This window comes from Hippoglossus hippoglossus, chromosome 3, assembly GCF_009819705.1.
Source record: "Hippoglossus hippoglossus isolate fHipHip1 chromosome 3, fHipHip1.pri, whole genome shotgun sequence".
NCBI lineage: Eukaryota > Metazoa > Chordata > Actinopteri > Pleuronectiformes > Pleuronectidae > Hippoglossus > Hippoglossus hippoglossus.
Window position 1 is genome coordinate 20,658,190 of NC_047153.1, and position 23,185 is coordinate 20,681,374.

The window sequence follows — 23,185 nt, forward strand, 5'->3', positions numbered from 1 at the left end:
GAACACATACGCTCACAAACGCCCCTTGAAACACACATGACAAAAACACACACGAATACCAACAAACACAGAGTGATAAACAAACTCACCATCACTTAAACATACAAATCAAATTTGAACATACAAAACAGCTCATCATACACAAATGTACACGCATGTGCAGTGCAGGACAAAGGACTAAAGCTGGAGGCTTTGAAGGGGCCCACTCTGTGTACGCACACTGATGAGAGCTGTCATTCTTTAGAGCGTCATGCCTGAATAAATAATTCCTGTGAAACACACACACACATGCCCACCCACCACAGGAGGAAACCTTTGCAAAGAAATGACAGAAAAGAGCTTAATTTAACATGTAACTTAAAATTTAATTTTAAAATCAAGGGAGAAAAATACACGAGTCAATGTTTTAGCCTGATGCAGGAGGATTAAGTCATTGGATACACATTACATCTCTCTGTAATCCTGCCTTTGGTACAAACAGTTAATATCTACATTGTTTACCAGTCATTACAAGCAGGATTCAATACTTTCTCCTCCTCCTCCTCTTCCCACAACATCATCTTTCCTGCCCCTCCACCTCTTTAAAATGGGAAATCTGTCTCTCATCAATTCAAATTTGTACTTTGTTTACTCTTTCTCCCCTGGTCCCCTTGCATTCATTTAGAGTCGTACCATAGCAACTACTCACACAGATTGAGAAATGCAAACATATCGATCAGGAAAGCGTAATCAGGTTTTCGGTCCCAAACAAAAATACATGACACATAACAGAACAGTGAACTTTCTCTTTTTCCGTGTGCATGTGACCTCTCCTCTATCTCCTGATAATGCGTGATGTGAATTATGTAACAGGTTGGATTTAGATTCAGGCGTCTTATTATTAGACAACCTGTGACCGCTTGCCACTGAGTGCAGCTGGAGTCCCGCCTACAGATCGGCTGGTTTGGCCTGCATGTGCACGCACATGCACCTCTCAGCTGTCTCCATGTCCTCGGGCCAACAGATCAGTATAAAGTCATGTGGGCTGGAAAAAGGCCTCCAGGACAACGGTGAGGGGTCAGGCGCCTTGACAGCCAACATGGTGTTAGACACTAGTGTGATTCATCATTACCTAAGACCTGTCAGAGAGGAGGGTGGTTTGTGTGGTTGGTGAGTATGTCGTGTGTGTTGTAGCTGGGATCAATATTTTCATTTTATATGCAGTAGTGTTAGACAGAAGGAGAGAGAAAGACAAAGTGAGTGACACGCACACGTTGATATAAACTGAACCATTAATCTGTGAACTGTGGTCACACAATCACTGTGGGGCTGTCCCTCTACAGCAAAAGCTGCTCACACACGAACTTTACACCCACAGCTAATTTGAATGCTGTGTAAGTACCCATATGGCAAAGACCACTCACATCCTCCTCTGCTCAGCCATTGCTGCACTCTCTGTGTTTCATTTGTTTATGACAAAAGTTTCATTCAAATGAAGCGAGGGCCCTGACAGTCTTTCCTCATCACTGATGCATCTGTGTTGTGAACTGGACGGAAAAAAACAAATAACAGGGGCAGATAACCGAAGAAATAAAAACCTTCATGTATCAACGTCTCAGTAGGGACACCGCACTGATGAGCTCATCGAAAGCTGGGCTACCACTTATCAATGTCTGGAGTGTTACCCACTCGCAGAGAATCTGAAATAATACTGCAGGGTGGCAGCCGGGGAGGGATGAGACTTCAGAGGGAGAGAAACAGAAGGTCTAGGCAGATATTGGAAGAAACAGCTGAGTAGTCTAAAGAACAGACAGGAATCACATAAAGTATGTTAAAAAATACCAAAAAGGAAGTGAAATTCTAAGTGTATCCATCTCCAGTTAACTGCATGTCAAGTGAATTTCATGCAAATGTTTGAAACGTTGTGAATAAAGTGAATTAGGTGAAATTGGCATTAGCTGAGTTGTTGATAAAAATAAAGCTTTCTGCATGTCACCACATGCCCACAAGGAGAACATTAAATGGTAAGCTGTTGCAGTGCCTGTGATCAAAACTGACAAATTTTAACTTTGTCACTTCAAGGCTTTTCACCACTAGTGAATCGGATTGTGGTTGACAGATATTTTACACAGTATTTTAGAACGTATAAAGCCAACTTTGAATTGTTAAATGACAATACTGAACAAATACTGAACTTGGCTATGAGGCTTATCTTGGCACAACACATACTTTTCGCGATTCTGAGAAAATCTCAGGTGAAAAACGTTACATTGCAGCTATTCAGCTATTAACATGTCAATGGATCAACCAATGGCTCCTTAAGCATCTTGTTTTTCTCCTTCATGGTATGTTTTCACTAAAACCCTGCGTACAGGTTGGTGCAAATTGCTGCAATGAAGACGTGCCATAGGTTGAGTGGCGTTTCATACATCTACCACCATCAGCTGTGTATCAAGCACCACTGGAGGTTTCTACATTCTATTTCCCCTGTTAAAATGTTTCTTATTTTGTTTTTCCTTACTCTTGTTAAAGGGCTAAAGGATGTCGCACCTTGTTAAAGCCCTATGAGACAAATTGTGATTTGTGAATATGGGCTATACAAATAAAATTTGATTGATTGATTGACTTACTAGCAGAGAGTGACAAAGTCAGCATAGGGAAGAGATTGTGGTGAAAGCATGGGTCAAATGCATGTCTTTTACCCTGAAGACCAGGGAGTCTTCGGGGTAAAGACTAATACTGACTTAAGGCTTAGTTGACTTATTATTTGTAGTTACAGATCATGATTTGGGTTAAAACAGATACTTTCACAATGTCTAAATTGAGACATTTGTCATTTACCCCAGGAGAAAACAGCATTGTTGGTTAGACACCTGGGTGCAAATAGATTCGCATTTTTAAAAAACAAGCTACAAATCAAGTGAGTAAACAGAGAAGACAGGAAGACACAGAGAGGTAGATATAGAAGAATGAAGACAACGAGTTTACAGAGACATATCGAATATGCAAGGAAATTTGAATTCCACTGATCTGTTGTATAAAATGACTAATGTGTTAACTCTAATACAGCATTCAAATGAACTGAGATTATGAAAAAAGATAAACATTTTAAAGAATGCTATAAAGCTTATGTGACTGCTTTGTTCCAGTTTTAAAGCCCAGGCTGGTTATGAAACTAAATGAATAAATCCACCGTCCACAGCTCCTTGTTGAGGTTCTCCTGAGCACGACACTAAAGCCCAGACTGCTCCTGTGGGGGCAAGTCAATTTTCTCCAGACAAATAAAAAATAAATAAAAGAACAAAGGTCAGTGTAACTGCACCAATTTCTTAAAGAACATCAACACTGCAAGGACACAAGAGAATATTTCAGATTTCTGAGACTTGAAATGCTCTTTCAGGTCTCAAGTTAATATGATTTAATTTCTCTCAGACCTGCAGACTCTAGATAACCAGCCTGCTGGGAGCGCCAGTGTGTTAACGGCATTTCCAGGCAGCCTCTGTGCAGTAGTGGCAGCAGTCTGCTGAGCTCGCTGAGGTGTGCCAGCTTAACACATAATGATATCAAGCTCCTTCTGAATGGAACAAAAACAGTGAAGGTTCAATGTTCCCCGCTGGAAATTCCTCATTCTGATCACGTACTGCGCTGGATGACGTTGATGGGAAACAACTCAAAGTAAAAGCTTCTGTCTGCACTAACACCTTTTGTCACTACTCTGAGTGAGACTGTTAAATGCATGGAATTATAGTTACAAAGAAGGCTGGTGACGATGTTGTGATGACATGACCTTGAATCATGTGTGGACATGAAAATGTGGATGGGCCAAAGAATAAATATAGTTCCAATACACATTTGGGCCATGTGACAACCCTATTATCATTTAATTCATACCTCCATGCAAGAGCATTATCATTCCTCCATGCAGTTGGGGCACATATGCATTACCAGGGATCAGTGTAATACAGTATTTCTTTAAGACTGCATCACACCATTTTAACTGTGAAAATAGGTAGGGAGGTAGGTAGGGAGATGAAATGAAACAAATCTAAATTTAACACCACTTCTATTGTGCTCGTCCTGAAAAGAAGGTCACATTAGACAAAAACAACGAAGCTACATAAGCAAACGTCACCACAGAATGCGATTAAAGCAATGCTGGTGCAGCATATAAGATAGTGCTTCTTGTCCATTTGTCCAACATTAAATAACTATTAGAGACAATATTTTTATTATACAGACAAAACTGCACACTCAGTTCTGTGAGGTTAATGGATTGTCATTTATCAAGAACTGTACATATGTACATGCACGTAGTTGCATTTCTATAATATATACAGAGGCAGAATGGGAGATTATTACACTGACAGTTCTTCCATGTTGAATCTCCTCCTCACTGCAGCCCCCAGTGAGATAAATATAGAAACAAGTTGGTAGCTCTCAGGTTCTGTTGTTCTCTCTCGCTCTCTGATTTCAAAGTGTTAATTCCCATAATCTAGTGTTTGATGACTTGGTGATGGTGTCAGCCTGCAGCAACTGCAGTGACTGTCTGAAATTATACCCGATAGAATAATTGAAATAACTGCAAAATTATGAGACAAGTTCCAGCAGACAAAACGTAAAATCGTTTAAATTCCTATTCCATTTATTTCTACACACCGAAGCTAGAAGGCTAAGCTAACCTTTCCTAAGGTATAGCACCGACACAGATTATTGGAAATCTACAAAGGGGATCCCCTAATCACTGGGAGGGCTTTTGAAGGTTGCCAGATGTCCACTATGTGGCTATACCAACCAAGACAATGACAGATGAAAGGCACTGATAACAATGCAGGTGGCAGATTTGAAGGGGCCGCAGCTCAAGGAACTGAATTTATTTTCTGTTCCATGGGCAGTTCTCCAGTCTGACCAACTAGATCAGCTGGGCAGCAAGAAAGTATAAACTGCAGTTTTCCATAAGCGCTGGCCATCTGCTGAACATGAAAACACTTTCTTACCATTGAATGTCATCTCAAAGCTATAACCTTTAACCGGATTAAAGACTTTTGTCATCAGACATGAGGAATCAGTGGAGACCTCAGCGGATAATTCGGCTCCCAGTAAAAAACAATAATGAACAACAACACTGAAGAAATCGATTGCCACAATGTCATCAGCTATTCAGGACCTATGCAACGTTCGCAATGTTGCTGAAAGGAAGTTAGTTACCAAAAATGTATTATACCTTAAATAAAATCTAATTATATTTCTAAATATTGTTCAGATTTCCTGTACAAAATATAAAGTTCTCAAGTGACATCCATAAAGAAATGAGTCCAAGTAAATCTGGACATTGCTCATTGTGGTTGTCTCACAGAGCCAGTGTACCACCATCCACATTGTGTTTTTGAATCATCACACACTAAATTGGAATCAGATATCTTATGGCTTATGCTTGCTTTTGTTCCTCATAATGGTGCTTAAAAGGCAGAAAAAAATCCATCTGTCACAATTTGTGACAAATAGACCACAGAGACATCTTGTGGTATCCATTGTGTTGTTGGACCATATTCAACTTCCTTTGTAGACAACATGCAAATGGTAAAATGCCGATATATTTGGACAAATACATTATGTTAAAATACAGCAGATACATTTGGAGTTTGGTTACATTAAATAGTTAAAGATATCCTAGATTCTTTCAAAATAAAAATCAAAGTTTCTGTGACCATCTGAAGAAAATGCATCCACTCCTGTACACTGTACCAACATGTAACAATCATCACAAAGCTGACTGACAAACCCTGAAATAGTAAACTATTAATACTGCAGAGATTCTGATATAATAAAAACAAACAAGTTGTCTAAAACATCCACTTATACAACACAACAGCGCGTGTGTTTAATTCTCTTAACTTGGCTAACAAAATTTCCTCTTAAAACACAAATCTGCAATCCGATTTAACACATAATTACCTAAACTTTGTAGCAGGGTTCCTTTTTAAAGCCTCAATGTGAAACACGGTGCTACCTTGTGGAAAAAAAGTATGTATGCCTAAAGTCATTTCTCTCCTGGCTGACTGACCTGGGACCAGTGGACAATAGTAAATTACATGACAACTATTGCTAAGGCATCATAGACATAGTGTTAAACATTCCCATCAGAGTGATTGAGCAGTGTCGGTCTGTGTGTAGTAATGGGATGAACCAATATGAGTCTTTGTGACAATGAGCTACAGTTTGACATCCAAGGGTTTATAGACAATTAATGTTCCTGTTCTATGTCTATGTTTATGTACACTGTGTAGATACAGCCTCTGATTCCTTTGTGTTAGAGCATGTGTGTTGTCCTGAGTGTGTCTGAATGTCTCGTCACACAACAAAGACACAGAGTGCTGCTACTAAGCTTTGTTAGAGATAACAGGATCAGTTGTGTTTCCAGTGTTTTATAACATGAATCACATGTCACTGCCAGCTCACCTTTCCTGTTTTTGTCGGCCTTGTGTATTACAAGGAAGTTGAGGCAGGGTCTGCCAAGTAACTGCCCTGGTTGTGCCAAATTACCATAAGTAACGGTAAAGATCACTGATGAGAAAAAGCTGATCCAGGTTCAATTATATGTGCTTAAGTAAAAACAAATCACATTTGTTTTAAACTACTGTTAACAGACTGGGCAAAGTCAACTATTAAGTTGACTATGGGCATTCACACTCATGTGTGGGTTTAGTTTGTTTGTCTGAGATTGTCTTTCTCAAAACTTTTACCTTAACTGAGAAGTGGGTTATAATGAATGGGCTTGGGATCTATGACATGTGTGAGTATGTCCCTCTTCCTCCAACTCTACAACACAAAGGGGCAGATTCTCAGCACACATAGCAACAGGCCCTGATTGGCTGAGGAGTGTTAATACAGTTCCAGCTGAGGAGAACCCTTCTTCTGTTTTGTGATCTCAGCTGCCATTACTCTCCCACAGCCAGACAACAAACACACACACGCACAAATACACACACAGCATCGGCCCAGACTGACAAACCACTTTGCCCTCTCTTTCACACCCATTATTGTGAGCCTTAAACAGAGCTATTGTTTAGAAGCTGAGCTACTTGCATACTTGTGAAGTCACATGTTAAACAAGCTCTAACCCAGTGGAAAAAAACCTTCATCGTGAGGCATAAGAGCTTAGTTCATAAAACTCATCTCAGCTGATGTGGGAACAGTAAGGCTCATGATGCATCATGTCTACTAATTAAAACGTGCCTCACCTAGTCATCATGTCTGTCTCCCTATTCCATACATCTTGCTTGGAATTGAAGTTGTGCCAGATCCCTGTGACTCCTGCCAATGTTAATAAAGCACATAAAAAAAGCTGTTCTCGTTCGGCTGGATCTAGGATTAAAATAAGAGTGTCTGCCTTTGCTGATCTTCTTGTTCTTGTGTAAAATGTAGCATTAGTAACTCATCCGGTTTAAATCCACACTCTCCGCAGTGAACTTTTGTTGAGTTCATGTACACAAATCCCCCTAAAATCACTTGTGCTGTTCATTCTTTCGTACAGTATTAGGTCAGAGTGAATGATGAAAGCTCCGGTAACAACGGTAGCCTATCATGGTTAGGTAACCGGGGATGGAGTGCCAGGAGTCTGTGGGATTTCATTGTATACTCTCACTGTGCCATGAGATTTCAGTGATTAGCTCACCTTAAATTAACCAGAAATCTGCATTCTCTCTGCCAGGTGTAAATTCAAATCCAAAAACTGCTGCGACATTGTAGGTGAGGCATGAGGTTTCACGCTCCCTTCATCTTCAACAGCCATAGCAACATAAGTCCTTGAGAACAGCACTTAAACCCCCATTATTTAGATGAGTTGCTCAGTGGCTGTAAGTAGAAGGCTGGTTCCACTGGGCAGCTTTCAGATATTAATACAAAGGGCTGAGTAAATGTCAAGCCTAGTGCAGAAGATAAAATATTATGCCCTGTAAAGTAAGAAGAAAGGGCACACATGTAGGGGACTGAAGTGCATATTATGTGCTTGTGACATTTACTTTGTTCATAACAATTTTTCACAAGTATCTCCTGATCTCCCTCTCATCTTTCCTGAAGTGCCAGAAAAAATGTCTTGGGACACAATAACCTGGGGTTTACCGTGCCTCCCATCCACAATGCCTTGTTTGACCTTACTTTCACATATTGTAGAGGGGGCCCCTTTAAGCCCCTGTTATTCAGGCAAGAGTGGTCCTTTACAAAGTCATTGTCTGACTAACACCTGTTACGTAACGTGGCAGCAGAGTGGATACAGGTTGGCAAGGTGGGAATTAGGCCCTGTTCAGACCTGGTATTAACATCTGTGATGAGTGAGCCGATCACAAGTGGACAGTGTTAAGTTCGTCTGTTAACATCTGGTATTAGAAACAGTCTCCATGTGTATCTCCTGTGACCACTTGTGACCAGATCTCACTTCCCTGCTCTATATGCAACAATTATGTTGTTTTTAGCCATGCTGATGATATAGATTGGTCCGTTGTCAGTGCATTTGAGTGTGTGTGTCAGTGTGAGGATAGAAGAGGCAAGCAGAGGCTGAGCAAATCAATGAGCTGTGTGCAGTTCTACTTAAAGTTTTACTCATTTAAAAAAAGGAAAACAAAACAGAAAATCAATATGATGCAATTAAAGTTAATATTGTGGTGGTGGCCACGAATACTAAATTAATGAATGGGAAACACTGAGAAGTGCAAAAACATTTTGGAATCATTGTGAAACTGCAGCGGTTCAGGGGACATCAGCTGAGTAGGCGCTCCTTCACTGTGACCCAGGATGGCCTTAATATAGGTCACGAAGATATGGTCTCTGTATTGTTTGAAAGTGCTAAAGTTGAAATATTTGTTCGCCCATATCTCCCTTAATTTCATTTGACAAAATTAGCATGCCAAATTCCATGAAGATCTGTTGTGGTGCGACCCAAACATTTGATGACTTGACACTGACTGACCCATTTGCATTCACACAGTTGAAAGAAAGTGGTCCCATTAGAATCGGAATAAGAAATACCTTATTGATGGGTAACATGCATCCCAGACCACCTCTGAATGTGGTCTGAGCGATCAGTTCTCAAATGTGTCCTCAATGCATCTTGGTTGCATTCACATGTGTACTTGTGTCAGCTGTTCATTTGTAATCGGATCACTGACACCAGGTCTGAATAGGGCCTTAGGTTTCCACAGTAAAGCCAACAATCATGCAGTCCCACTTCATCTAGCTTCACCATTACACTTGAGATACAAGCTTCTAAACACACATCCAAATATCAGCTTCAATAGAACGAGGGCAAAAGTAAAATCAAGATTTCTTTATGGGAATGAAAATGTTAAACATGATAATTTGGTGCTCCAAAATACTTTGTAAAAACCTGTACATGTCATCTCCTTAACAAATCCCTGTCTCCTTCACTGGCAGTATCTGTCACTAAATCATTCCTATAGCAGTTTAAATTTCAGCAAGCGGACTACTAGAGGGTACAGGACACTAGGGCAGTAGGACAAACCAGCCTCATACTGTAACCAGAGCCACCCAGTCCAACATTAACACACAGGCCTGTGACCTCTCCTGTGCTGCCGATGCCAATGTCAAGAAAGGAGAGTCTGAACTCAGTAATCTGAGCCGCGTCGATCTTAAAGGGCCAAGTGAAAACTGTGTCAGTTGTGGCACAGGCAGATCCAGGTGGTTGGTGACTGGAATAAACCACTCAGGACAAGGAAGCAGAAGGCCATAGTCTTGACATGGCTGAAACCCCCCCAGCTATTCTTGTTAAAGCTGCACTGCCACAAACGTTCAACAAACATCTCCAACTTCTCTGCTTTTCACTGTTATATATTTTAAACCTTGTTTTGTCGGGACTCACTTGACCTCAGATTCAATATTAACCAAATAATCCACCCTCTAAAAACCTTTAAAAAAAAAAAGGAACAGTAACCCAGTTAACCAGAACAGACTGACTGTCAGCTGCTTTGGTGTGAGGATGAAGCAACACTAAGGGTGACAGTGGAATCGCTCACTCTTGATTGAGGCCGGCTGTTGGCCTGAAAGAGACAAGATGAGAAAATGGAAAAAACAAAGAGGATAGTGGTGATGACTCTCAAATTAACTTTACCTCATCCTGTTGTGAATAAACAATGTGCTTAACACCTCCACAACAAGCCCCTGAGGTGCTCTGTTAACAGATACTGGTAGTGTGTGCCTTTGTGTACTGTGTAGCCATGATTCAATTACTCTAACAGAATAGGTCACATTGGAGACAGATCAATTATCCTCCAAGAATCTACACTGGATTTCTCCAAATTAATTTTGATTAGTGATAACTCACTGAGGGAATCCACAGAGTCATGGACACATTTTTTCATTTTAAATGGCGTTTTGATCCTGGACCAGAATAGCACACTGTCAGCACGGGGACACAGGAACAGACGAGAGGTGTCCGGTACATGAACCAGATTAAAGTGCTACTTACGTAACGCTCTTTGCAACCAAATACGTGTGGTGTCTGGTGGCAGACCTTTAAACCGGACACGGATTCCACCCTCGTCAGAGTCAATGTACATGACAGTCAATATTAACATGACACAAATGGAATAAATCAGGGGCATCTGACAAAATCCAAGATTTTTATTTCCTAATTTTAAAAAGGGAACTGCTGTAATAGCACTGACGAGGGTTTGTAATTATATCTTCATATTATGTCTGCATAAACAGAATTTTTTTATACTCATTTACAACAACTTTCTGGGAAATCTCATTAAACTGTATCAAATCTTTTAAAAGATTTTAAAAAGGAAAATAATTTTGAACTCAAAATCCACACCAAAATGGAGGCATACCTATTTTTTAAGATAGATGACTGAAAACACTAGAGGTGTTCCAATACAGCATTGGAATGCCTCCGATGCTGCCAAAAATGCCAGGTCGGGCATCGGCAAGTATGCAAATATATCCATGTACCAATTACATGTCTTTAAAGTGTATTAGTTTCACCTGGATAAAACTGCAATTTTCTTTTCCAGGAAGAGTTTACTTCTCTCACTAAACAAGAGAAAGTGGGGAACAAAGAGAACAAGTTTTAAAGCTGTTTAGTTGTTAATGTTTGTTGAGATTGTTCATATGTGAAATGAATTTCAGAAAAAAGAAGAAAAGGGGAAACTCAAACCACATCTTTTTTTCCCCTTCTAAAATGAAGCACTTTATTTGAAGATGCCTTTTTCAAAAGCTCTTTGTTTAGTTTTTATTTTACTTATAACGAGAAAAGAGCATTTCTTTTATTATTAGAGTACCCTCCAGGTCAATGTGAAAATTAATAATAAACATTGTTGAAATGCAACGCATGTTCGACATTATGTTTTCGGACCTTTATTCAAATTATTATGTGGGAGATGAATGCCAACGGGAACATATTAACACAATGTATTTATTGGGTAATCAATAAACTGATAAATATGTCAGGCCTTACAATTAACCATTTCATTCTGGTGTTTTAGACAGTAAGTCCACCAAGCTCTATTTCTGTCAATATGCTTTTTGTCTGGATGAGCAGCAGAGACTGGTGGTGGGGGTGTTAAGTGCTGAGGTGTTACAGTAGCTGAAGTCTATGTGATGTGACTCAGACGAGAGGAGGAGAGAAAAAAAAGAGTGGAGGAGAAAAAAGGGATAGGGAAAAGCAGACCAGCAGAGTGAGAGTGGGAAAAGTTGATTCACTACAAGGTCAGAGAGAGACAAAATTGCCTGTACATGGTTTTCCCCCGCTTACAGAGCATGCAGAATTACAATAATCAAACATCCCTTGACACAGTCCTTTCTAAACACTGCTGAGATTAACACAAAGCTGTCATTTTGGGTTTGTCTGTTCCAAAAATAACAGTCATGGTGGAAGGATGACAAAGAAGTACTCAAAACATTCGTGCCAGGCGTTAGCGCTCGTGTTTTTGGTTATTGTGTGGTTTCTGAGTAAGGCCTGTGGGTTGCACCGAACTTGCAGCTCAGCACAGATCTAGTTATGTCACATCAATGATTAATAATAAAGTGAAAGGATGGGCGCACTATAAAGGTCACTAGGAATTAATTGGTCATGGAGATAAAATTGCTGTATTTAAGTTATTCAGCCACTTTGATGATATAAAAGCATGTTTATATACTAACCCTGCTCAGTGTCTTGGACACTTGGATGATACCACAGGAGCAGTATGGAGGTGTTTTATGTTTTTTTTTACGTATGAAGAAGTGGTCACCATTTACTTAAATTGCATTGGATTTGGCTGAATGCTGTTTACTGCTGAAACTCCAAAAGTGTTTTGTGGACTCGAACACTTCAACAACCCCTCCATCTGCATAGTGGCGAGTAGCTAATGAGTTCATTTTCATTTTTCAGTTAACTATCCCTTTAAGCATTAATATAAAAGTTTATATAAAAAGGTGGCCGCTGATTTATTTAAAAAAAGAAAAAACATGGCACAGTTAAAAACTTTCAAGACCCTTATTTTTGCCAGATCATCAAGGCACCTTATGGGCGTCTTAAAGAAGAAAGGCAAAAGTACAACAGAAGACAAACTTAATACACAAGACACACAAACTGTTACACACAGGAAAAGGAGACGTAGTTATAATCCACACCACAACACCACCCCCATCAAGAAAAACCACCAGATCCAGATGGCTCTTCCTGTTCCTGCAGAGCTGGCTGCTGGTTGGCTGTGTGGAGCCACAGGGGCGGGAGGATGTGACGAACACACGAGCGATGACATCACTGGCTCAGTGGCACCCTGGCAGCAGAAATACGACCCAGGCTGGTTCAGCCAGTCCAGCACTAAGTCTGGCCGGTGTATTTCTGTGTGTCTGTACAGCTTGTTAACACGAGTAGTCGTACTAAATATGTACACTCCGTTTTATGTCCTTGTGTGTGGACACAGGTCACGATGGCCTAAGTGACCCAAAGCATTAAACCTGCATCTCTCACACACACACACACACACACACACACACACACACACACACACACACACACACACACACACACACACACACACACACACACACACACACACACACACACACACACACACACACACACACACACAGATGAAGAGCTCATGTGTGAAATGTTCCAGCATTTTGTAAGAGTATTAGCGGACTGGGAGCACTGGGCGCCCAATCCCATGCAGACGCAAGACAAAGCTAGGCTACTTACAGTCCAACCTGTCACAACAGCATTGATTTAGGCTGATTAAACCAGGGGCCAGGATAGTAACTCACAGCTGAATGCCTACCTGCTATTGGTATTCATTACAAAAGGCAGCTCTGAATCTCGCTGTAAAATGTCCAATATCTAAGTTGAATGGCGCTGGGTCAGCAAATGTATGTAAGAAAAACTAATTATTAGGCCTCTAAATAAATGTAAATTCACTGGGCATGAATACAAACTGTACATTTACAATTCTGATACAAATAATAACATGACATGTGAGTAAAGACAGTAGACAGTACTTCCAAACAGCACAAGTCAGAGACTCTGTAACAAAATATGTCAATAAAAAACCCCACAAACAACACAGATGGATTCCAACTGTGTGAGGGGAGTAAAACACAAGAGAGCACCTGTTGTGGCGACCTTCTGCTGCAGCATGGGGTAAATCACTGCCAAGGAGGAGGCAGAGAACAACACAGGGCTGGACAGGTGTTGTGCGGGGACAACAGTGTGTGTCGCTCTGCGTTATCTGGGTCTCTCGTCAGTGAGAGTGTACACTCTGATCCGCTGGCATGTGTCTGGAACTTCTCAGGGCAGCTGTAATCTGACTGAGCGCACGGCAGAAGGCAAGCGGTGGAGTAAGTTGTGTGTGTGTATTCAACTCCTCCCCCGAGGACTAATGGCTCCGGACAGGAAGTGCTGCCATACGAACAGACCAAATAACATGACAGAGAGCTAGAGCACAGTGCTGAGGCTTGCCAGCTGACTGAGTCTTTCCAACATGACGAGCTCTGAGATCACCTCTGTGTGTATTGTTTAAACTCTTGCCTGTAAGCAGAAGAAAATGAGTGTTGCGCTTGAGGGCATTAAGTAGGAAACACTAAGTCACCACTCTTTGATCTCTGCTCACACATTTTATCGTATGACCTCATATGATCATCTAATGTCAAGTCTTATTTATTCACTGATCTGTTTGTGATGAGGACCAGAGTTAAGTAAAACACAGCTATCTTTATGGTGTAAACAATTCCAGTCTGGTTTTGAACAAAACTTTTTTGCTTCTACGTGCAGAGACTGTAACAAATTGATGTCTTCAAGGACGCAAATAAAACTGAACTCAACCACACTATGGTTTAAATGGTTAGACTGGCGATACAATGAGACATTTTCTGTGCCAGTGGAATAAACAGGTCCCATGTTTTCTATAGCTACTCTTTATGGGACCTGTAAAAGCTGTCAGTTGATCCACATGGTGCAACGGTACAGCGCTTATTAAGGCCAACAGCAATCTGTTGCATACTCTCTGCCACACTCACTCTCTCCTCACACCCGCATGCACATACCCTGCGCAAACACACAATCCTGACTCATGCACAACTCATCTCACAGAAAGGGGGTCAGATGACTCTGGTTAGGTTCCTGAGCATAACACAAGTGATCCTCTTTTACCTTGATGACAAAAGCGCGGTTCACACAAAATGACAAAGAGATGCTGCACGAACCTCAAGGAAAAATCTGCTTTTTTTTCTGGATACCAATTCTATTAGCTGATAAGAGGCATCCCAGCTGACAACAGCTTTATTATTTGTTTTTAAATGCATGTATCTATCATTGTATCAGACCAATATGGATCATTCTTCAAAGTGGAAGGAATCAAGGCTGTAAGCAAGATTTCACCTCTTGGTAATTGGTGTTGAGAAGACTTTCCGACAAACACAAGTTATTTTTCCTTTTTGTGTTTTTACAGCAGTGACTAATGGCACTTTCACACCTGCCTTGTCTGGACCTTCCTGACCTACTGACTTTCAGCTTAGTCCTAACCAAAATAACAGGTGTGAATTGTGCCTTGGAACATGGTCTGTAACAATGGGCCAACATTTTTATAAACAAAAAGAGGTGATATCTGTCCACATCAAACTGAACCATTGTTTAAATATTTTGGATAGTTCGGACCAATTGCAGGAAGTTGAGACAGCATTAAACAAAATACGAAAAAAAAGAAGCAGCTCTCATGATGGCTTGTAGTCTTTACGTTTGATGATATGATACTTGAATGAGGAGGACGTTCATTCTGTTGGTAGTAATTCAGAAAGAGTACCAGTTCATACAATAGCCTATTGACAACATGCTGATGTCAGAAGCACGCCTGTTTATAAACCAATCAATGTCTAGGTAGGTAGACACAGCCCACAAAAAGGATGATGACAGGACGTACATATGTCATACAAAAGTCTTTAGTGGTCTTCCTAAAATGAAATGTGAAACCAAAACACATCTGGTTAAAATGTAAACAAAGTAACAAAGAAAGGATCCTTGTTTCAGGCCTGGATGCAGACTTTCAAGAAAATTCCCTCAGAAACAACACTTAACAAGGATTGGGACACATCATTCATATGTGTGATCTGTTGACAAAGTTCAATATCAGAAGAGACACTGATCCAAAATGTTGGATTTCAGCATCAGGAGTTCCCAGTGTTCCCAACAAGGTGGAGCAATGGCCAAGGTATGGCAGGCTACAGCCTAATTCCATCACCTCATCAACCAAAAGATCTGTGGCTTGACTTTTAGCACCCACCTGATCAGGAGGTTGCAGCCGGTGAGATTTGTGTAAGATGGACATGTCTGGACTTGTTCAGCTCACCCTCTCAAACACAACACAGCTAGGCTCTCCTAGGAACGCTCAGCCCAGCATCAGAGCAGTGAAACTGACCCATGTGTCAACCGTGGTATGGTCCAGGCTACAAAGTAAACAACTCCTCTCAGTGCTGCAGCCTCATTCTCTGAGAACAGGGAGAGGAGAGCAAGGTATCTGGCATATACGCAATCTGGTAGCACCATCACAGGAATGGTACAGTATGTTCCCGGATAACAATAACACCACGGCATCTGCCAGTCAAACAGGGAGCTACTGCTGTGTTGCAGCTTTAGCTAGTACAAGCATCCATAATTAGAACATGACAGTGAGCTCGCCAACCTGACATGGTGACAATCCATGAAGGGCATAGAGCAGATAAACTGTAGCAATGTGCCTCGGGTCCACAGTGCTTCAGCTTCTGGCTCATACAAGGCAGGAGAACATACAAACGGTATTTTGTAAATAAATAAAATAATACAATCCTGCAATTTGAAAGTCTGCACCCCAGCACATAACACCAGTGTTGCTGCAGAGCATTATTAGGCTAACATTGTACAGTGTCTGTCAGTGTGCCCTTTTAGTCAAATCACAGATGACTGGAGTGAGTGTTTCTATATAAAAGGATCCTAACTACAAGGCAAGGAGAGGGTTAAAAGTCTAGGCCCATATAGGGCATATGTTTACTTTGTGTTGTGGAGTCCCATTACCAGCATGTTGTGTTCTAAAGAAGATCTCGCTCTGACCACTCAGAAGCCTGACTGCAGTTTCATAACCTACAAACAAACAAACTAGATCACTGATTGACTGTGGCTAATCTCATCATGACTGAGAACAGCGGCCCTTCACCACCTCCACATTTGGCTCTATTGTGTTGTCGAATCAAGTCCCCGTTGACCCCAGACCACAAACAACCAGGCACAACCAATCATTAAGTTTATACGATAAAGGAGCTTATACAAAATCAACGTCAGGACTGCCCTGTCAGGGCGGAGATTAAGGTATCGAGATAGCCTTAATGAATTAATGCAATAGTAGAATTAGCATAATCACGTTGAGACAAACAAGGGTGTCCCCTCTGTCCCCGTTTCACCCCTAGCTGCAGATACAGTGACATGTAAACAGGTTGCAGAGCATACGGCAGGAGCCTTACTTCCACAACGGGCTGGGTGTCAGGAACATTTTGCAGCAGCCCTGTCATAACAAGAGCGACTGGAAAACGGAACAGTGTTTGGCATGAGGAGGATCTTGCAGGTTAGGAGAGAAAGCAGCTGACATTGGTGGTTACATCCCAGACTAGAGCAGAAAATGTGTGTTGTGCATGCACGTCCTCATTTACCCGGGTCAGGCTCTGTTAATTCACATAACCAGTGACCAGGCTGACCAGCTGTTACATAATTCCCCTGGCCTGATTCTGCTCTCAGAAACATGGGTACAGATCAGTCAAGCAAAGCTGGAAATGCAGCTTGTGCCATACACACACACACACTCACCATCCATTCCCCTTCACAGATGAATGTATATATAATAAATATATAAATGTGGGATTCTACGTACCTCTCTCGGTCTTCATGTTGTCCAGTGTCATCAGTCCTGCAGGGTCTCCTCAGGTTTTCTATGACACAGCTTTGACAGCAACACAGCGGTGCCTGGACCCCCGAACACCCCCCCACCCCTCCTCCTCTGTGACCGTGTAGTGGCTAAGCAATAATATCAGCTGTGAAGCCTGCGTGCTGGTGCCAGCGGCCCCCTATCCAACAACAAAGCATTGCTTTGTTAGCATGCTACTGTACGCTCCCATCGACTCGCACTGTATTGTCCAACTGACTAACAAACAGACAGCTGGTCCCAGGCACAGCCACGGTCAGGTACCGGGGTGGACAGTCGGCTTCCTGGAGCTAGTCACCAATCCGACTAGTAGTAATGTGATTAGCGAGCTGGCTACTCTCAGTGTCAGACCACAGCACCTACACCACAGTTAACGTCGCGATGCATTTCTGTGTCTCCTCTCCGGCCAACAACACTCTCCGGCTGCCTGCTAATTCTGGTAGCGCGGTAGCAACAACTCAACCAACTAACCGTGTCGTCGCCGAGCGGTTAACGCGTCTGCGGGTGACGACGACCTCGGCAAACATCCCCCAACCCCCGTGGAGTTGCGCAGGCAGACAGGCAGGCAGGTAGGTAGCCACAGCCGCAGCCAGACACACACCGACGCACGGTCTCGGGATTTTCTGCTACGACTTGACGTCTTGTATCATTCTCCTCACGTTAACCGACGATATCAGGCGGTTGCTCTCCGTGTCCAACCCGCACACGGCGCCCCAGCGGTCGCCATCTACTCAAACCCCCGAGACGCCACCTGTGCTGACTTCCTTTGTGGTCTTCATTAAAACTTTTTCAAACAAACAAGCCCGAGTCAACGCCTCCGACCCACGGCTGCGACGTTCTCCGCGAGTGCTGGCCCACAAAAAGTTCGCGAGCCGCTGACAGGCTAGCCGAGCGCTAACGACAAACAGGACCGAGTGGTTCGGGGGCATATCAGGGGACGAAATGCGGATGAGACGCAGCAGCGGGTGCTCCTGGCCGCGATGCTGCTCACGGTCTGCCTCCCTGCTCTCTTCCCTCCCCGCTGCTTGTCAAAACAGATCAGTGCAGCTCCAGTCACGTGTCCCAACAACAGTCGCGCTCGTCACTTCCCTCTCTGCCAGCCTCGCATGAACTCGCAGCCATAGCAACCGCCAACTCACAAGCGGTACCGGGGAAAAGTTCCGATCGGATCGTGGTCAGATGACAACACAGGTGTTAGGATCCAAACGTCTCCTTCCTCCCGAAGCGGCTCCCGCTGTCCTCCGTCCCGGTGCCTGGCGGCGGAGCTGCGGGTCCCGAGCTGCGAACCGGGACAAACAAAAGAGACGAGCGACCCTCATTGGTCAGTGGAGTTCGGTGCAAGCTCACGTGCGAACGTGAGCATTCGTTCTTTTCCGCGGTGAACATTTTGTTCTGGCCCGTTTGAAGCCAAAGCTCGTGCGTGTGCGTGTGCGCGTGTCAGCGCTGCTCTACTTTACAGCACAAAGCCCCGAGTGGCCCCGAGATTTATGAAGCCACACTTAACTTTCTGGCCAATGCACCAAGTACTGACTATGGCTTTATTTAATTTTTTATTTAGATAAACTTTTTGCTCATCTTATTTAGAGAATACCAACTACTTTTCCCCCCCGTATTAAACAAAAGGCAGCTTCAGTAATTCAGCATGTCGTTCATACTGTGCTTATTGAGTATTGTAAGAGAAAAAGAAGCTGTGGGCTATATGTAAAAAAAACAATCCTATGGTTCAATGGTTTATTAATTAAAACTTGTCATGGCAGGAAAATACAACAGCATAGACAATTTTCTGCAGTGAAACCTGAACTGTTCAAAGCTAGGGCTCCTCATGATTAACACCAAACGTTTAATCAAAAACAAAAACCTGATCAACAACAACCTAAACAAGAACAACAACAAAATAATAATAATAATGATGAAGATAAAGAATAAAGAGTAAGGAATTCATAAACCAACCCAAGGCGATGCTGCACAAACTGTAAGATGTGGTAAAACATTAAATTATGAACACAAATCCTAAATATCCATGAACCTTCACACACACCGTTGGCCAATCATTGAAGATTTCCATTCAACATTACAAATAAATGCTGCAGAAATGACATAGCGCAGCTATATATCTAATAGTGTTTCTGCTCACATGCTCTCATAACTGCAGGTGGCGGTCCATTGTCATTTTGGTACAAATAAAAAGGGACAGAGGGAGCACTCTTTGTTTTAATCTCTTCTCTGCTGAAACCTCTTGGAACAAAGGCAAAGGCCAAAATGAGGACACGAGAATCTGCTTCACAAATCTGTCCGACAGCTGCACTTTGTGCGTTACTATTGTTCGCTGCACACAGATAGATTATTCACAGTGTGCTTGAGTTTGATTTAAAATCATTATCACTATTATTGTTGTGTTTTGAATTGCCGACGTAAAAAAACTCAAATGTAGAATAACATTCTTGACATTATTTAGTTATTGAAGACTATTTATATAGTCCATATTCAAAACCCTATTGAATTGTAAATCCGGTTATCCTTTGCCTCTTATACCAGAAACAAGTGACAGAGAATCTAGAGTCATAAAGTCCATCAGAATACAAACATCTACCAGGCGATTGTGGGCCTTTGTTTGGCAAGAGAGCAAAGTTTACAAAGTTAATCTCAAAACCAACAGCTGTTTAATGCTGTGATTCAAATACTCTGTGATAAGATAGATGAAGCCTCATCAGCCAGTCTGAGGACCTGCACATCACAAAACCAGCTTATAGCAAACCACATAATAAAGGCTTTATTTTGAAAGCAGCAGTGTACAGGGTACTGCAGTTTTAACCGGTTGTGTAGATATTTTATATATATATAAATGTTCAATAAAAAGTTCATAAATATGTGCAAAATGTTCTCTGCCACTCTTGCTAATAATGTGCAAATATCACTCCTGCAGTGTAAACTGCTGTTATTAATGTGTATAGTTGTAAAGTTCAAATAAAGAATCCTCTCTGCTTCAGTTCTGTCTCCTACAACAATGTAGAGTCATTAAATACATTTAGATGGTCTTAGTCTGCACTATAATTGACATTCACAAATTATTAGCTTAAAATACATTATTTAACTACTTTTAGAACCTCAATATATCTCTCACATTTAAATAAACAAAAGGATTTATAATTATCATAGTAAAAAAAAACAATAGCCTACATTTGAATTTCCTCTCCACTTTCAATAAAATGTGTTTGCTCCTCTGCCGGCCAATTGGACGGAAAGACTGAGTTCTCAGCCTCTCAGCCTATTGCACAACACTCCACTGGAAAGCCCAGGATATCCTCTTTACAATACAGCAGGGATTGATTAAGCTGCTCAAAAGAGTAAAAGGAGATGCATGGGAAATAAATGTCCACTAAAGAGGATTCCTGATGGCATCATTACTATATTACGTCATTTTCTGACTTCATCGTGATGTCAGGAAGGCGTCAATCCAACCATATGATCCCGAATATTTTTTCCATCTATATGAACTGTAGGTCGTTTATCCAGTCCCAAAGGGTGCAGAGATATGTCAGAAAATATATCTTTGAATTATGCATGATGTATTTTTCTGACTGATTTGTGACTTCTTCATGATGGAAGTCATTTACAAACTTCAGATTGTCTCTCTAGCCCAGTTATTTGCAGCAATAACCTGGAAAATGTGTAGACACAGTTGGGATGGAGAAAAAACTAAAATCAATTCGAAATGTATCTTCATTTGTCTTTATCTTTATTTACTTCATATATTTTTAAAGGTCACAAACATTCTGACCAAAAAACATTACCAGTTTCGATAGAAGTCATTTAAAAATCTTCCATTCAATTGATTGTCATTGAAGGCAGCAAAAGAGGACTAATCTCTAACTAATGAGTTTGTTAATGGTTTATAATTTAGTAATGCTTATTTAAATTACTTAATTAGTCATAAGTAACAACAACGTCTGGGTAATCAGGATATACGGACATGAAACCTGGTATATCTAATGTGAAAAAATATTGCCAAGTACAAAACAAAGGAATCCTTGTGTTTTGAAAGACCCATGTCATAGCACCATCTAGTGGCAGAACACAAATAATGCAGCAAACCGAAAGTGTATCTCGTAAAAATCTATCTATCTATCTATCTATCTATCTATCTATCTATCTATCTATCTATCTATCTATCTATCTATCTATCTATCTATCTATCTATCTATCTATCTATCTATCTATCTGTCCATCCATCCATCCATCCATCCCTTTGTCCATTCATGCAGTAGAATTAAAAAAAGAAGAGGACAGGGCAGTAGACAAATGTTGTACAAACATGAGTGCACCTGGGGTAAAGCGGTGAGGACACGTTGCCAGGTACTGGGCGTCCCCTGGGTCACTGTTGTTTGACTTCTCACTCAGGGACAGTACATTTATAAATGGACAAGTCATCCTTCAACTGTCTGGCACACTGCAGTGCCTTTACTTTACTGCTTATTCAGTTCACTGTGACCCATTTAACACACGGACACACGGGCACACAACACACACACACACGGGCACACAACACACACACACACACACACACACACACACACACACACACACACACACACACACACACACACACACACACACACCATTATAGTAATAATAACAAGAGTCGGGCTTCAGAAGCTGGAAATACCAACTGTTTATTTTCTACTTTTTTGTGACTACAGAAATGTTGAAACATTTGAACACTGAAAAAAGCTGGATGACATCATCACTTGCTTCTCAAATTTTCTTTCTTTTTTCATTTGCTTAGCAATCACAACAGATGATATTGCACGGCACTGAGAAAGCAGTAGCAAAGCTCGGGAAACAGCAATGACAAAATAAGTCATGTGACATGGAGTTATACATTTGAGAGAAACAGCGGCAGTATTGCCCCTCTGGCACTCACGCATGCACACACACACATGCACGCACACACACGCACACACACACATACACACACACACATACTGAAAACTGAAGAAGCATTGTGAGTCGCGAAGGAGGTCAACAGAAAGTTTAGAGTTGGACAAGGGCACAAGGCTGACGAGAGCAATGAGTTTTCATTTTGAAATGCAAGTGCAAGATGAACCACTACTGAAATCTATTCCTAAATGGCTGTGACGACAAATATGCTTGTTTATCAAAACCCTTCAAGCATCTTTGTGAGTGAATAGCTGGAGGACACCCCTCTGTGGGTGAGAAACCAGTTCCCCAGCGTAAGAGATCCAGATGATTGTCTTGGGCGCTGCAGTATTGTTATGAGACTTGTAGCTAAGCTACCCATCATATGGGAACTCCTTATGGACAAAATAGATAAAGGAAAATAAAATAAAAAAAATGGGGGAAACATAGGTCCACAACACATCACTCATTCTTCATTAAATTCATTCTGTGACACAATGACTGGATACCATGCCTGTGTAATGTGTCATAGACATTTTGTTGATATCCTCAGAGACTAAGTGGTGTCTGAACGTGACAGACAGGAAACAGCACCAACAGTGGGGCCTCTGACGACCAGTTTTACTGTTGTGATATCAGCACCAGTCAGCCCCACACATGCTAACACAAAACACGTTATATATGCAGTTGAAACAGATTTAACAACAGACAAACACACTGTAAAGAAGTACACTCACAACTTGCATACCTGTAGTACTGGGACACACACACACACACACTCATCCACAGAGAGAAGATGAGTGATCCAGTTAATCGTCCCTGTACACACTCACACACTGATTCCTTGGTAA

At 41.6% G+C, this 23,185-nt stretch overlaps 1 protein-coding gene across 1 annotated transcript in view; it reads right to left on the reverse strand.

Moving 5' to 3' along the window:
- The window catches only part of fam214a (family with sequence similarity 214 member A), a 31,904-nt gene extending 13,196 nt beyond the window's left edge, over positions 1–18,708 (reverse strand). The window contains exon 1 of the mRNA XM_034579754.1: positions 17,367–18,708. Coding sequence (XP_034435645.1) covers positions 17,367–17,397 — 31 coding nt within the window. The 5' untranslated portion in view covers positions 17,398–18,708. The remainder of the gene's footprint in view (positions 1–17,366) is intronic.
- Between the last annotated feature and the right edge of the window lie 4,477 nt (positions 18,709–23,185).